The 16156-nt window shown below is 27.8% G+C and overlaps 2 protein-coding genes across 11 annotated transcripts in view; one reads left to right on the top strand and one right to left on the bottom strand.

Annotated features, from left to right (window-relative positions):
- LOC145968703 (cilia- and flagella-associated protein 100) lies at nucleotides 1-8636 on the top strand. Of its 2 annotated transcripts, none has more exons than XM_083094380.1 (8): nucleotides 1-2126; nucleotides 2412-2555; nucleotides 2808-2994; nucleotides 3153-3401; nucleotides 3816-4182; nucleotides 5332-5561; nucleotides 6494-6817; nucleotides 8225-8636. In XM_083094380.1, the coding sequence occupies exons 2-8, from the start codon at nucleotides 2500-2502 to the stop codon at nucleotides 8465-8467; spliced, it is 1656 nt and encodes a 551-aa protein (XP_082950506.1). In that variant the 5' UTR covers nucleotides 1-2126; nucleotides 2412-2499; the 3' UTR covers nucleotides 8468-8636. The 2 variants fall into 2 exon arrangements, with proteins under 2 accessions (XP_082950506.1, XP_082950507.1); XM_083094381.1 differs by lacking the exon at nucleotides 8225-8636 and adding an exon at nucleotides 7362-7759.
- Nucleotides 8637-12895: 4259 nt separating this feature from the next.
- Arl4 (ADP ribosylation factor-like 4) overlaps nucleotides 12896-16156 on the bottom strand; it is a 71080-nt gene continuing 67819 nt past the window's right edge. For 8 of the 9 annotated variants that reach the window (XM_083094416.1, XM_083094417.1, XM_083094411.1 and 5 more), the window contains one exon: nucleotides 12896-15072. In XM_083094416.1, the coding sequence (XP_082950542.1) occupies nucleotides 14876-15072 (197 nt within the window). In that variant the 3' untranslated portion in view covers nucleotides 12896-14875. The remainder of the gene's footprint in view (nucleotides 15073-16156) is intronic. The other variant, XR_014437833.1, reaches the window with a different exon arrangement.

Below are 16156 nucleotides of genomic sequence, written 5' to 3'. Positions count from 1 at the left end.
AAGAATAGATTATTCCTCTACAAAATTGTGTATATTTTAATTCAATATTAATTATTAAAATATGTTAATTGGTAAAAATGTTAATTGGATTTCTTTTACTCTTTTTTTTCACGCCATAATTATTATTTTGAGTTTACTTTATTGACTGTGCTTAAAAGTATCTTCATTTTATTTGTAATTCTATAATAATGTTCTTCTTTTCATTATTTAAATTTTTATGAATTACAAGTTTCTCAATATCAATTCTTGCTAACTATTTTTAACTGTTATGTATAAAATTTGTAAAAATGCTTGATTCATTTGTAATTACCCGATAAGCAAAATGCGCGCAATTTGCCAGCAGATTGGCGACAGATTTCCACAAAAGTTGCTAGCAGATTGGCATCCGTTATGTCCGCAATAGGCTCACGATTTGCTAGCAAAACCTGCTCACAGAATCTGACAGCAGATTATTAGCAAAAACCGAGCAGGATCTGCTAACATCACTTGATGTCAAATTGTCGGCAGAAACCGAGCAGGATCTGCGCGCGCGTAATCTGACGGCAGATTGGCAGCAGATCCCAAGCAGAATTTGCAGCTTCTGGTCATTCATATAAATAAGTAATATAAATACAATAAAATTAATTACTACAGATGTTAAATAAGACTATTATCAGCGAGTTATCGGTTAATTTTCTTCTAATACAACATATAATATGTAATATGTTATATCGTAGATATATCTCACATAGTAAAGGACTCAATTTAATTAAATTAATAATAAAGTAAATGGTGAAAATAATTAAAAACTTACAAAACTTGAGATATAATTTATTTAGAATTAAATTCTTCCTTTATGCTTCAAATAGGCAGTAAATGAATAATTTTCCATTTATCCTATTGATTCCAATCAGTTTAATATTCTGAATCTTATCTGCTTGTATCACATATCAGAAATTAAAGTGATAGAAATAGTTACTATATTTTTGATCTTTTATTAATAATAGCGACTTTATATATATTTCTGACAGAAATTTGATTGCGAGAAAATACATCACATAGCGGTAAGGAACAATCGAATCAAATGCAGATTGTTGCCAATTTGCCATCAGATCACGCATGTAAACCTTGTTCCACTTCTGCTGTCAATCTGCAGTCAAATTGCGCGCACGCAGATTCTGCTTGATTTTTGCCGACAATCTGATATCAAGTCATGTTAGCAGATTCTGCTTGGTTTCTGCGTCACCACCAATCTGCGTCAGACTCTGTTCGATTTTTGACATCAATTTGTCAACTTAATTGGTAATAACAGCTTCAGTACCAAATTTGTAGCCGTTTTGCTAACATTAGTTGATAGCAGACACTTGGCATGATATGCTTTCTACAGACTTTGCTATCTGGATATATGTATACTCTTCTTCTGTCAATAGGTTATTATAGATATTATATAATACTGTAATATGTAATATATTGTATATGTGTATGCTAAATGTACAGAATTAAATACATTTGTTTTTTTATGATGATCCTACAATTTATAAATATTAGAATTAAATATATAAAAACAATTATCAATTAGTACGACATTATATTTTGGTTTTATTTTATTTTATTGGATTTTTCGAACAAATATCGGAAACCAGAAAGCTGGAAGCAAACGTCATTAAAAAAAAGCGAACGAATATTAATCGTGCGCAAGAAACAAGGATGGTGAGTGCTTTGGACGAGTCACATAAAAGAAGCCAAATCGATGTTTTTCTCAGAATTGGATGCTAGACGCAGTCTTTCACACAACACTTCACTAAACGTTACAATATCGCAACAATCGGCGATTCTTTGCGCTACGAGCTATTAATATTAATTAAGAAGGATTGGCAAATGTGCGCGCGTTTCATCCTAGATCATGGGATGTGTGTGCCACACTCTAGGTGTGTCAACAGAATGTTACATAGCAACGAAAAAAGTTTGGCTGTACGTATTCCGACTCTCGTCGACTTTCCGTCGTCGCACATGTAAAGCATATGTAAGACTTATGGTCTAGCTATGCAAAACGTATATTCATTAGTCTCTATAATTATTATTTCAATAATTATTGCAAAAATTGCAAAATGATAAAGGACTTTTTTGTTCAGTTTAGTGCTTTATTGGTAACGTAGCACAATCTTTATGAGATATGAGACACCCTGTGTGTGTGTGTGTGTGTGTGTGTGTGTGTGTGTGTGTGTATTATATTATATTAAATATATATTTTTTAAATTATATATATAGTATATAGTATATTAAAAATATATAGTATATTAAAAATTTCATCAAAATAATTAACTTTTCTATATATCTTAAATTTTATTTATTATCAATTATCACACACACACAATTTAAATTAAACGATATAAATTATATAATAAGAACACGGCGCATGTCAAACAAATTAGATTTTTCAGTGGATCTCACATCTCACATAGTTACCGCAAGTTTGCATAAATGGCTTTCGATCCTGATTGAAGAGAAAAGACGCAAAAAATGAATTCTAAAATATATGGAATTGATCGAAATATTCGTATACCAGCGATGTATAGGTAATCATGCGTAACGCTTTGAACTGTATTAGCCTTTAAGAATACTTATTAGATATTAGATAGATATTTTCTGACATGAACTTGATTTTAGAAATTAAGCATTTTTTTTAAATTGCATTTTCTTATATTTTAAATAAAACAGTTTAAAATAAAACAGATGTATATTTGTACTCTTTCAAGCAGAGAAAAAAATTATTTGTTATTACATGAGTAATATTGGTAAGATTTTAAAATGCGATATTATTGTACCAGCGATCATGAAATAACCGTAAAAGAAGAACAGTCGCCTTTTATTTTTCCATCCTGTTCTCAAACCTTGGCCCATCTTCAATGGTGGAAAGCTCAAAAGAAAAAAATTATGAAACGTCATAAAAAAATCTATAAGGATCGACAGAGAAAAACAACCTTGCAATTTTCAAATATTCTGCAAAAATCATATGTAAGTTACTTAGAATTTTATAATGTAGAACAAGCTTCTCTTATATAATTTTTATTCTAAAAACAGATAATTTAAAGAAACATTTTATTGTACATTTTCGTCCTTTAAGTACCTAAAAAGCGCACAGCATTCTTATAATTTCTCAAAATTTTACACAGGTAGATGTTGAAACAAAAAAAAAAATATATAAGAGTCTAAACAAAGCAATTGTCATGACGGATGTGGATCCGCAGTACTTTACAGAATTATCTGGCAGACCTGTAGAAGAAAAATTTTCATTGAAACAATATATTCAAAATGTACGAGAGATACTCAAGTTAAAATATCTTATTGGTCAAGAAAGGGACGATTACATTCGTATTGATCAGCAATTTGAGCAAGAATCATGTCGACTGCGAAAGATTCAGGTATGAAAAATATAATTAAAAATTCCTCATTAACAAAATATAATTAAAAATATAATTAAAAATTTCTCATTAACATTTCTATGAAAAATTATGTACTTAAATAAAAAAACATTTAAATAAAGTATGTATTCATACTGTTCGAATAAAATTTAAATAAAACACTACTGAATTTATTAGCATGCTTAAAAACTGAATTAATTAAATCATAATTATATTTTCTCCCTTATATATAATAATAATATATGATAATTTTTCTTATACATTTTTGTATCATCAATGAAAATGATAAACTTATTGTTAGATAAAACACTTTATATATATGCATGAGAAATTTTTCTCTAATCTGATACGATACAACTGGTCAGTCAAGTAATATTTCGATATAAATTAATTTATTTTATTATTTTACAAAAGTATTATAGTGAACGATATATAAGTGGCTTCGAAGAATTCTTATCAAAAGATCATGAAAAAAGTATGAATATGTTAGCAAAAGCGGAACAGGAAGTGAGGCTGACAGAAGTAATAAGCACTCAAAGAAACGAACTCTCAAAACAATATGGTCAACGCAGACTGGATGTTTATTTTTGGGAAGACAATTGGAGAATAGTGAAAATGTGTCAAATTTTTCTTTATCGGATATCACCTATTTCCTGGAAAATTAAACATGACTGGCTTTCTCGATTGGACTCAGCAAGCTTCATTGTCTCCATTGATGCTACGGATTTGTTTAGCAAATATAAAACACCAAATGAAGATGCCGCTTTGGAGGACTTAATAGGTAACTCCTGATAAAATATTCTCAATAAACACTGTTTGTTGTAGTAATATAACATTTAAATAACAAATAATATAACACAAGTTATATGATTGATCTGTTGCCAATCTGTTGACATTTTGCTTATTAGGTTATTAACGTATGTTATATTACTCATTTAATAATGTGTGTATTAATTAAATTTTATTTGCTTAATGCGTATTTAATATTATTATTCTAAAAGAATGAAAAAATATTTCTTTTAAATTTGTACCAATATGTGACTTTTATTGCAAAGATTGCAATTTTGGTAAATTAAAGTTTAATCAAATGATTAAAACAATGAAAAATTAAAGTTTAAACAAATGATTAAAAAACCACGATATAACGATTAATCAAATTTACTTACAAAACATGAAACAAATTGTAACACATATTTGTTTTAAGTATTCACTTTAAATTATATAATTTTGTGAAATCATAAGCCATGCAGAAGTATACGATTATCTTTTTATGCATCGCAAAAAGATATTTTTCTAAATTTTAGTTTACAAAATATACGACATAAAAAAATTAATATTTCGCATGCAATGCGTGCGATTTATAATATAATTATAATTTTAATGATTACAAAAGAAAGAAAAAAAAGAATCAATGATATTAGAGAATTATTATTAGCAGCGCCGTTTTTTTAATTAAATTTTTTTTTACTTTTTTGTTTTATATTAATTTTCAGTTTTCAATTTTTTCAAATTTTAAATAAATTTTTAATTTTTTAATATTATTATTTTTGAAAATTAAAACAACTATTTTGTAACAATGTTTTTAATTAAAATATTTCTATTTAACTTGCACAAATTTTCTTCCTTGTAATTCTATTTATCTTGTACAAATTTTTATTCTTAGTTGGCGCAATTTTTTTATATCACTATTTTTGTAGACAATATAACAGTTGGATACAATTAGTGCATGAACTTGGCGCCTTTTTTTTACCTTTTTTTTAAAAAGGTAAGTTTTTAGGGATTATTATTATATACGTGAAAAATATATTTAAAAAATTATTTTTGTTTCTGATATCATAATTTAATATGACTTTAAAAATAATGAGTTTAGAATTCTTTAAATTTTCAATAATTTCATAGAAAAAATGTAAACTATTTTCTCTCGTATTAGAGCTATTCGAGCAGGACGTTAGTGATGCTGGCCCTACCGAGCTTTATTTCGAGGATCCTTTCGATTTAATTCGCATTTTCCGAACAATGGAAACACAAAATTTAAATGCATTGATTTATCTCGAATCACTCGCGGCACCAATGGCGGACATGACTATGACTATCACTGCAACAGAAATACAAATCAAGCAGGAGATCGATGAGATTACCTCAACTATCAACGATTTAGAAGTATATATCTATTTAAATTTTCATTCTTTCTCACATACAATTCACACATAATATTATTTACTTAAAAATACATATAAAAAATGTTTCAACTGAATTTTATAAAATTTCCTTAAATATTACATTTCCCAGAAAAATGTTAAAAATGTCTATATAATATTTAACTTTCAATTTATAATTATTTTTCCAATAAACAATATTTATTGCAGTAATACTGTGGAAGTAACAAATAATGTTGCGTAAATTACTTATATGATATAAAATTGTATATATCATATGTATTATTTTAGAACATTACAACAATGTAACAGAATATTATTGCAATATGATATTGTTATTATATGATATTGTTATTTCTTCACTTGTCATTATGCAGCAAAACTAAATTTAAGTAACTTATATTCAATTTTTACCATGTAAATAATATAAAATCTACAAAAGATAGATATACTAACATATACTATATATACATATACTAATATAAGATTCGAAAAATATTTCTTTTGTTAATTTAATTTCACAATTCCAATAAGGGATTTAAAATATTAAATAGATTATTAAAAATTTAACAAATAAATAAGATAGCTCATTTTTGTTGCCTAATTCAAGCAAAAAATCGAAATTTCTATATAAATTAAATCTCGAATTTTATAAATTAAATATATATGATATATTTTATTTATTTAATTATCAATTCCATATGTAAACAATTTTTTATATGAATTAATTACATATAAATAAGTATAACGATGTAACAACAATATAACATATGTTACATTTATGAATGGGAATTTACTAATAATTTATTGATAATATTTTTGTTTGTATATTGCTCATAACTTTCCAGTTTATTGCTTTTATATAATATTAATATAACAGTGTTTACTGGTTTTTTATCATTGATAATTAGTTTTATAAGTTGAAGTATTTAATAGAATTCCATTAGCAAAGCGGAGGATAAAGCAGCAAACCTTGAAAAACACTTCAATTATCTTCTTCGAAATGTTTTTCGACATCTTGTCTGCTCTGAAGAAGTGCTTTATCTTCGTGTTTTCGTGGAAGATACTTATGAGAGTTGTGTGGGTCCAAATGATGCAAATCTTGATAGCTTTTCAATGATGAAATGGATCGAAAGAATCCATGAAGAATTGAATCGTCAATTGGACAATTTACCTCGTGAAATTGTCCGGACTTGTGAAAAAGAAGGATTCAGACAAGAAACAAAAACTATAAAAGAGGCGGAAAATGCTGCGAAAAAGGTAAAGGTCAAATTCAAAATTCTGTTTTTTTTTATCTATGATAAATATAAATTTTATAAATATTTTAAATATATTTTTTGATATTGATTACATTATACAAAATATTTTGTGTAATCATTCCATATAATTATATAAAAGGTATTCCTGAAGTGATTATTTTGGGAATTATAAAAACAGCTTTAAGAATGAACATATATATATATATACACTCGTCAACAAAATTATCGCATAGGTAATTTCATGTCAAATTTTCGCATAACTTCAAATAAATATAATTCAAAAATGGTTGTATTTGAAATTTTTTTTTCATTCTCAAGCTAAAAACCTCTATTTTAAAAATCATTTGTCAGATTTAGAATTTATCCTCCTTCCCTCTCGTCATCTCCTTAAAAATAAGGACGCGATTTGTCTCTAAAAAATTGCATAATTTGACGCATTCCACGGGGTGGAATAAATTTTTTTCGCAAATTTCATGATAATCGTAAAATATGGACTTTTATGTGTGAATTAAAAAAAAATGAAGTTTGTATGATTTTTTTCGCAGAGTTATGACACATCAAAGTTACTTATACATTTTTGTTCATTTACCGCCAATATTAGCATTGCTTGATGCGCACCACGAGGAGGTTGTTGGATTTGGCGCATCGTGTGTGTATGTGTGTGTGTTGGAGGACGGGAATGTGGAAATGATCACAGCGCTAAATCAAATATGGAATGAAATTCCTCAGGCAATAATTAGAGCCTGCAACAATATGCATGAGCGTCTGCAAGAGATTATCTGAAGATGAGGCGGCAATACACATCTTTAAATGTGAACATTAAAATAGAGCTTTAAGCTTGAGAATGAAAAAGAAATTTTCAAATACGACCATTTTTGACGAAGTTATACTTATTTGAAGTTATGCGAAAATTTGACATGAAATTACCTATGCGATAGTTTTGTTGACGAGTGCATATATTTAAATAAAATACATATTTTATGGATCTAAGTTTTTAATTATTAGTTTAATGGTTTCATCATGCATAGATTCAGTCCACATAAATTTGTTGATTAATTCACGAATAAATTTGTTGATAGAGCTTGTTTTGATATTTTTTTCCAACTTTTTTCTAATTTCATTGCTCTTTATGTCTTTGATCCTGCATGTTATTATATAAACTTGTTTTTGTACATTCATTATCAATTTGAAGATTTGAAAGGGAAATAGAAAAAAATTAAAAAAAATCATGCAAAAAGAGAAATAAAAAATTAACAAAAAAAATTATGCAAAGCAATTGAACTTTTATAAATACATGGACATATCATTATGTCCATTTTTTAAAATATTTTTAATTTCACAATAGATGATCATTATAAGAACACCCTATACATAATTAATGTTTTAATTATATAATTTATATATTTAGTTTCAGCTAATGCACCGACTATTGGATGCGCTGAAACATATTATGGAACCATCTTCGAAAAAGAAGCGACCGCTAAATAGACGTTCAATGCCTATCACGGTGAAAACGAAGCCGCCATCACTTCTGCCAAAACCAACAGATGAAGAAATCCAATATTTCACCTTTTTTACCGATTATTGTAAGCACAATGACTTTGTTACGTATCGTTCCAAGTTACCAGATGATTTCAATTTGACGTTCTAAAGCAAATAGCAACATAAATGTAACAAGGTTGAATGTATACTTTTAAACCAAGAGCAAAAGGGAAAAGAAAATAAAAATATTATCACTGAAAACGGAACGAAGTTAACATATTTATTTCAAAATTCCTCGCAATATATCTGAAAGGATAGTATCAATTTAGCGTTATGAATAACCCAGTAAACACTGTATATAATATAAAATCAATGAAATGGAATGTTACAAGTAATATGCACACGTATTATATGTATGTAAATTACTATAATTAATTTAATTAATTGTAATTTATCATAAATGTAATATAACACATGTTATATCATTGTTACATCATAGTTATATTTCACAGAATTGATTCACATAGAATATTGGTATACTATAAGGTTGGTAATTAAACAACTAAAATAAATTATATATATTTATATATTTATAATTTATTTTAGTTATTTATATATATTATTAGTATATTTAGTTATTTATATATATTATATATATTTAATTCATAAAATTCAAAATTTAATTTATATAGAAATTTCAATTTTTGTTTTTATTAAAATAAATAGTAAAAAAACTATTTCTTATTCATTCCAATTTCAAATAATCTGTTTAATATTCTGAATCCCTTGTTGGTATTAGAAATTAAGCTGACAATAAAGAGATCTTATGTTACCCGTTCTTTGTAGGCTTTATATCCATTTTATGATGAAAAATTAAATATGAATTACTAAGGTCGGTATTCATAGTCCGTTCTTATATTTAAGATCATCATTAAGTAAGGTTTGTAAATGTTATCCGGCTATTTCATTGGCTGAACAAAATCTTAAGACGACCTAAGACCAGACTTAAGACAATCTGAAATATACCCAGTAAGCAAAATGTTAGCAGGTTGGCAGCAGATTGGCAGCAAATTCGATCAGAATCCCACACCAGAACCGTAGCCATCTGTGTCCGCATTAAGCTTTTGTTTTGGCGACAGAGTCTGTAAAACATAACCTGTCAACAAACTGTCGGCCGAAACCGAGCAGGATCTGCGCGTGCAATTTGATGTTAGATTGCCAGCAGAAACCGAGCAGAATCTGCGCATGCAACCTGATGGCAAATTGACAGCAGAAACTGCACAAGATTTGCGCTTACTTTTATTAATGTTATATAAATGCAACAAAATTGATTATTACAGGTGCTAAATAAGAATATTATCGGCAAGTTAATTACAATTTTCTTCTAAAATGACATATATGTCATATGTTATATCGTAATATATGTTAATGTAATATATGTTATATCGTAGTTATATCTTATATAGCGAATGACTAATTCAATTTAATTAAATTAATAATAAAGTAAATGATAAAAATAAATGTAACTTGTAAAACTGGAGATGTAATTTATTTAAAATTAAATTCTTGCTTTATGCCTCAAATAGGCAATACATGAATAATTTTCCATTTATCATATTGATTCCAATCAGTTTAATATTCTGAATCTCATCTGTTTGTATCAGATATCAGAAATTAAAGTGATAGAAATTAAAATGATAATTACTATATTTTTAATCTTTTATTCATATTTGCGACTTTATATATATTTCTGACAGAAATTAGATTACGAGAAAGTACAGCTCACGTAGCGGTAAGTGAAGGAACTATCGAATCATGCAAACCCTGTTCCGTTTCTGCCGTCAATCTGCTATCAGAGATTGTGTGCGCAGATCCTGCTCGATTTTTGTTATCAATTTGCTATCACATTGCGCCTCACAGATCCTGCTCGGTTTCTGCCATCAATGTGCCGTCAGTTACATCAGCAGGCTCTACCCGATTTCTGCCCACAATTTGATATCAAATTTCATTGCGCAGATCCTGCTCGGTTTTTGTTACCAATCTGCTGTCAAAATTGCGCCGCACAGATCCTGCTCGGTTTCTGCCATCAATGTGCCGTCAATTATATCAACAAGTTCTGCTCGGTTTCTATTGACGATCTGTTGTCCAGTTATGTGAACAGATTTTGTTGTATGTCTGCTGACATGCTGGCAACATGATCGAATGTATCAATTCCTCTATGCAAACTGTAGTCTTCCTGCCTTTAAAATTTGTAATGGGTGTTTGACGAAAATCTGTTCTAACAGATTTGGCTATCTGGGTAAGATCAGACTATGAATTCCGGCCTAAGTCTGGTGTCAAGTAACGACAAACAAAAACTATATAATATATATAATATATAATAATATTATATTGCAATAATATTCTGTTACTTTATTATTATAATTTTGTAAAATAATATTTATTATAGTTTTATATCATTCAGGGAACATGTGTTATATTATTTATTACTTCCACATTATATTATTGCAACAAACAGTGTTTATTGGGAATATATATATTTATATACATACGATTTAACTATTGAAATTGAAGCACGACATAAAATATGAAAAATAATCAAATATTATAAGAGACAAATACAATAGAATTTAGAACAAAATTATCGATATAAAAATTCAATAATATTCTAAAATCATATTTGAAAATAAAGCGTATCGAAATAATCTTGTGAAACCTGTAATGAAAGAACCGAGCTCATCTTTTATAGCCAATTTCGTGGTTATAAAAGATGAGCTTTGTTCTTTCATTACAGGTTTCACAAGAAAATTTCGATACGCTTTATTTTCAAATATGATTTTAGTCACAGACGTACATACGTACAGGAGCAAACTTTTTTTTATAAAATATTTTGTATGTAAATTACATAACACACACTTATACTCAGCCAAATCTATTTGAACAAATTTTATTAAGTGTCTGTTACAAATTTTTGTCAGAAAAATGTGCCCATGTCGACAGATTTTTAATACGAAATCAAGTTAAACATTTAAAATGTAGGTTTTAAGCATTATTTATAAAATTCAATAAAAATGATATATTTTTAATAGCAATATCATGATTAATATAAAATGTGTAATAATTTTTATTAATAATTTTATAATTAATTTTAAATAAAACTTTAAAAAAATTACAAAAAACTTTTTGTTTAAATGTTGAAATATTATAAATGTAAATAAAAAATGAAGTTTCCTTATTGTTAGTTTTTCTCAATAAATTTGTAAATATAAATATCGATATCGTCAATATCGGTACTTTTTATATATTTAATCTCTTGTAATTTTAATATATTTAATCTTATGTAATTTCTTATGAATTTTTTGACACGATATACTAATTTTCATAATTTTTTTCGAATTTTTTGTCAATTATCAATTTATTTATTTAATTAAGTGCTCTTTACAAAACAGAAACAAGATACTAAAAAAATTTTCCAATATTTTTTATATAATGCTACATTTTCATGTTCTTAATAATTTTTTTGCATGAAAATTATATTGAGTTGTTAAAAAAAGTAACAATAAAAATAATTTAAATTCGTTACTTGTCGAAAAATGTAACAAGGTTTCTTTTGCCATTACAAACAAAATTTGTAACGCCGTTACCATTATAGTTACTAAAAAGTAACATGCGCTACTTTTTAATCATGACATGTGTATACTGAGGTAACAAGCACACGTCACTTTGACGTTCCAAACTGGTCATTTTTGGTCATATGTCGTTAAAATGACTGATTTGTTACATGACTTTATATTGACGCGTCTTGATATAACATTATTTTGACATCATATTTCAGTCATGAACTGACGACAATAAAAAATAGGGGGTCCCATTTAAAAAATTCTAGGTGACCTTGCTCTGACCTTGACGATGCCACCCAAGGTTAAACTCATAGCGCCAGTAAATAGATCTTTTGAAATCCTACAACTTTTATCTGAAACATTTTTTTCTGAAATGCTTAGTTTTCGAGATATTTCACCGTCCCGGTACTTTTTATACACCCTGTATATACAGGGTGTCTGAAAACTTTTCGCGGTCCCAAAGTGTGAAGGCAGATTGGCTCAAATTAAGAAGGAAGATCCTCTACTGATTGGCGATATTTGCAATAATTAACGAAAAATTAATTAAAGAAAATCGGCTAATACGCGTGGTTCTATATATATATATATATATACATTTAAAAAAATTGAAGTGACCTTCACGTGACCTTCAAATGACTCTTCAAGGTCAAACCAATGGTACCATCTTATGGCCCCCTCGAAACCAAACAACTTTTGTCTGAAACATTTTTCTCTCCCGGGCTTGATTTTCGAGATATTCGACTGGATGGATTAAAATGGGCCACCCTGTATATATGTACACAAAAATTAATACTATTCCTTAAATAAATCCTTAAATAAAAATAGTACAGAAAAAGAAATTTTAAAGTTGAAGGAAGAAATTGTGTAAAAAATATATAACGACGAATTTTTCAATGAGCAACTTAATCTAATGTAATTAATCGCAAACACACATTGACTTATTAGATTTTTAGATTAATTTTATATATGGAAGAAAATTAAATTAATAAAATTGCACTTTATTGTATCTTATAGTAATAAAATCATGTTTCCTTAATAACAAATACATTTATACATTTATGTTCATAATAAAAGCTTTACAAATAGATATGAATTTTAAGAAACAAGCATTCAATTCTTTGCATATATAAATAGAACATATTGCCGTTGTTTGTATTTGAAAAATATAAGAGCGTTGTAGCAATAATAATATAACAATAATAGCATTTACTAAAATATTGCTAGATAATATATGTTAAGATGACCATACAGATTTTCCACATTGAATTTCGTTGTTCATGTTAATATGCATCTTAAATTTGTCAGCATAAAATTATAATTTTTTCCAATTTATTTACAAATTTTTACTTACACTTATATACCACTTTCATATGAACTTTTTTCTTCATCGCAATGATAAAATTGTCTCAGTCGACTAGCATTGTCACACATTTATATTTATATTTGATTATCTTAACCATTATATTGTTGCATACAAAATTCAACTTAACATAAATTTCAATAAATTTTATATCATCAAAGTAATTTTTTATTCATATAACAAAATATAAATATATTATTCCGTACTTGTAAATTTATTTATAAATAGTGACATTAACTCTTTGACTAATATTGACACCATATGACACGAAAAAAAGATGTACCACGAATTTGATGTCAAAATTCAAAATGGCTGATTCCAAATGGCGACTAAAATCTTAAAAAATCTCAATAAATTGGCGGATTACAACAAAACTCGGTACTAAGGATTTTTTTATCGCTGAATATGAATTTAAGTTGAAAATGATAGTTCAAATACGGTGATTAAAAATTTCGAATAATGCAATAAACTTCTGTATTCCATAAAATTACAGTTAACTATTGTATAACTATCCTGTCGATTAAAATCAGTCATTCCATGGCGAAAATAAATATCGGAGCGTAAGTCGAATGTAAGGAAAGAGTAACAGAAGTGTAAACGAAGCTTCTAGGAGGCGTAAATTGAAACAACGAAACGTAAATGAAGCGTTAACACTTCGTTTACGTTTCGTTGTTTCAATTTACGCCTCCTAGAAGCTTCGTTTACACTTCTGTTACTCTTTCCTTACATTCGACTTACGCTCCGATATTTATTTTCGCCAGGGTTTCATAAAATAAAACAAGTAAGTTAGTCAAATTAAATTAATATTAATATTAATGATTAATATTATTACAAAACTTAATAACAAACAAAATTTTTAATAAATTATTAACGTACATCTCTGAATTAATCATTTTGAATCTGGATCTCAAATTTGTATTCAATGGCCCAAAGAACCTTTTGGTATCAAATTTCATAAAACATCATTGAACATCATTTTTATCTTGTCATTTTTGGCACAGTTGGTTCTTATTTTCGTACCAGTTAAAGGTGCAAGTTAAATGATAAATTAATATTTTTTCTGAATTAGACAAAAAAAGTTTGTCAATATCTCAAACCATTTTTTCATACTTTGCTCGCCTTTCATTATCTGAGCAAACTGAATACACTCGCAGCTATAACATATTGATAAATTAGTTAAAATTTTCTACATATTTAAATAACAATTCTTTCAACTTTGAATAAAAAATTCATATCTTATATGCAACAATCTAATACAGAACGAGGAACAACAATCGTTAAAATTCCTCATTCTCATTTTTTTATATCAATGCAGCTCTATAACTGATATATGTATAGTTATATGTACAAACATACATACACACACATACAAAAGCTCAATGCAAGCTTTGCATCGCTTCAACATCGTTAGTTTTAACGCGAATAAAAATTAAAGAGATGATTGACACCATTGGCCTCTTTCAAGTCACTGGGTTATTTCTTCATCACAATTGGGAAAGAAAGATGAAGTGGAAGTAGTGAAAAATGTTGCTAGAGAAGAAACTGTCCGCTACTGACAATATCAGAAGACGCATGTGCAGTCTTCCGATGCCCTGGCCTACCTGGCTCGTTTCCGATTCAATTTGGCCAGCTTGCGTCGCTTTAAAATCAATTGATATAGCGTGTCTAAACCTTCGTGGAGTCCTTCACCCGTAATAGCACACGCTGGTTGTACACGAATACAAGAACTACCAGGCATACCAGTTAGTTCTAACACTCCCAAATGCTTTTCCAGTTCGCTGACTTCCTTCGCACCTAGATCATAGACAGCAGCTTATTAACAAAGCGAAGTAAAATATTCAAACTAGAATCATGTCTACTATATATTATTATTTACCTATTGATTATATTAAACTTCTCCCACACATAAACTATTCATATAATATATAGATAAACTAGATATAAATAAACTAGATGTATTCCAAAGCAAAAAATTAATATTGAATAAACTTAATAGATTTAAAAAAGTTAAAAGAAAAGAACAAGAGAAAAAAAAGAAAGAAAAGAAGAAAGAAAAGAAAAGAAGAGAAGAAAAAAGAAAGAAAAAAAGGAAGAAAGAAAAAAAAGAAAAGAGAGAAGAAAAAAGAAGAGAAAAGGGAAAAAGAAAATGAAACGAGAGAAAAAGGAGAAAAAAGAAGAGGAGAATGAGAAAGAAAGAGATAGTAAAAAAGGGAGAAAGAGAAAGAGACAAAAAGAGGAAAAGAGAAAGACATTAAAAGACAAAAAAAGAAGACATTAAGTTATTTTATGTTATAGGTAATGAGTGAGTGAATAAATAAATAAATGAATGAGTAAAAAACTAAATAAGTTAGCAAGTGAACAAGAAAAAGAAAAAAGAGAAGAGGAGGAAGAAAGAGAAAGAGAAGAAAAAGGAGGAAAAGTAGGATAAAGAAATGAAGAACAAAAATGAAAAGGAGAAAGAAAGAAAGATAGTAGAGGAAGAAGATCTCTTCAAATAGAAAAAAATATTATATACTATTAAAAAAATAATAAATGCGGTTTTTGCTGAGTAAATGGGCAAGATTTCTACAACAAGAGTTGTACATGCGCGAAAGCGCACGAAAATTGTTCTTATATCACTTTCCGAAATAATTAAAGCGTTACTTGAAAGTAGTATGTGGGCAGGAAACCTAATTCGTCAAAATAAATCCCCACTACACAGTCATTGACATAGGAGGCGTGGCTATTTCGAAGGAAGGCAGTGCTCTGATTGGCTATTGTCATAGTAGCGGCGTGCTCTGATTGGCTTGTTTCATAATGATTTATTTAGATTAGTTGAAAAGTGGAGAAAATGAGATAAAATAGCACATAGTTAAGAGTAGTTAACAAAATACAGCCT

The sequence above is a fragment of the Camponotus vicinus genome, unplaced genomic scaffold (genome assembly GCF_025532165.1).
Source record: "Camponotus vicinus isolate PSW18456_S1 unplaced genomic scaffold, iyCamVici1.0 SCAF_3, whole genome shotgun sequence".
In the NCBI taxonomy this organism is placed as follows: domain Eukaryota; kingdom Metazoa; phylum Arthropoda; class Insecta; order Hymenoptera; family Formicidae; genus Camponotus; species Camponotus vicinus.
The sequence above is the reverse complement of the archived record's forward strand: the minus strand, read 5'-3'. Positions and strand labels throughout refer to the sequence as shown.

Bases quoted from the DNA above. Each gene is read 5' to 3' on its own strand.
- LOC145968703 (XM_083094380.1), top strand. From the start codon at position 2,500: ATGAATTCTAAAATATATGGAATTGATCGAAATATTCGTATACCAGCG. The intron at 2,995-3,152 runs GTAAGTTACTTA...AATTTTACACAG, and splicing joins ATATTCTGCAAAAATCATAT to GTAGATGTTGAAACAAAAAA. The intron at 3,402-3,815 runs GTATGAAAAATA...ATTTTACAAAAG, and splicing joins GTCGACTGCGAAAGATTCAG to TATTATAGTGAACGATATAT.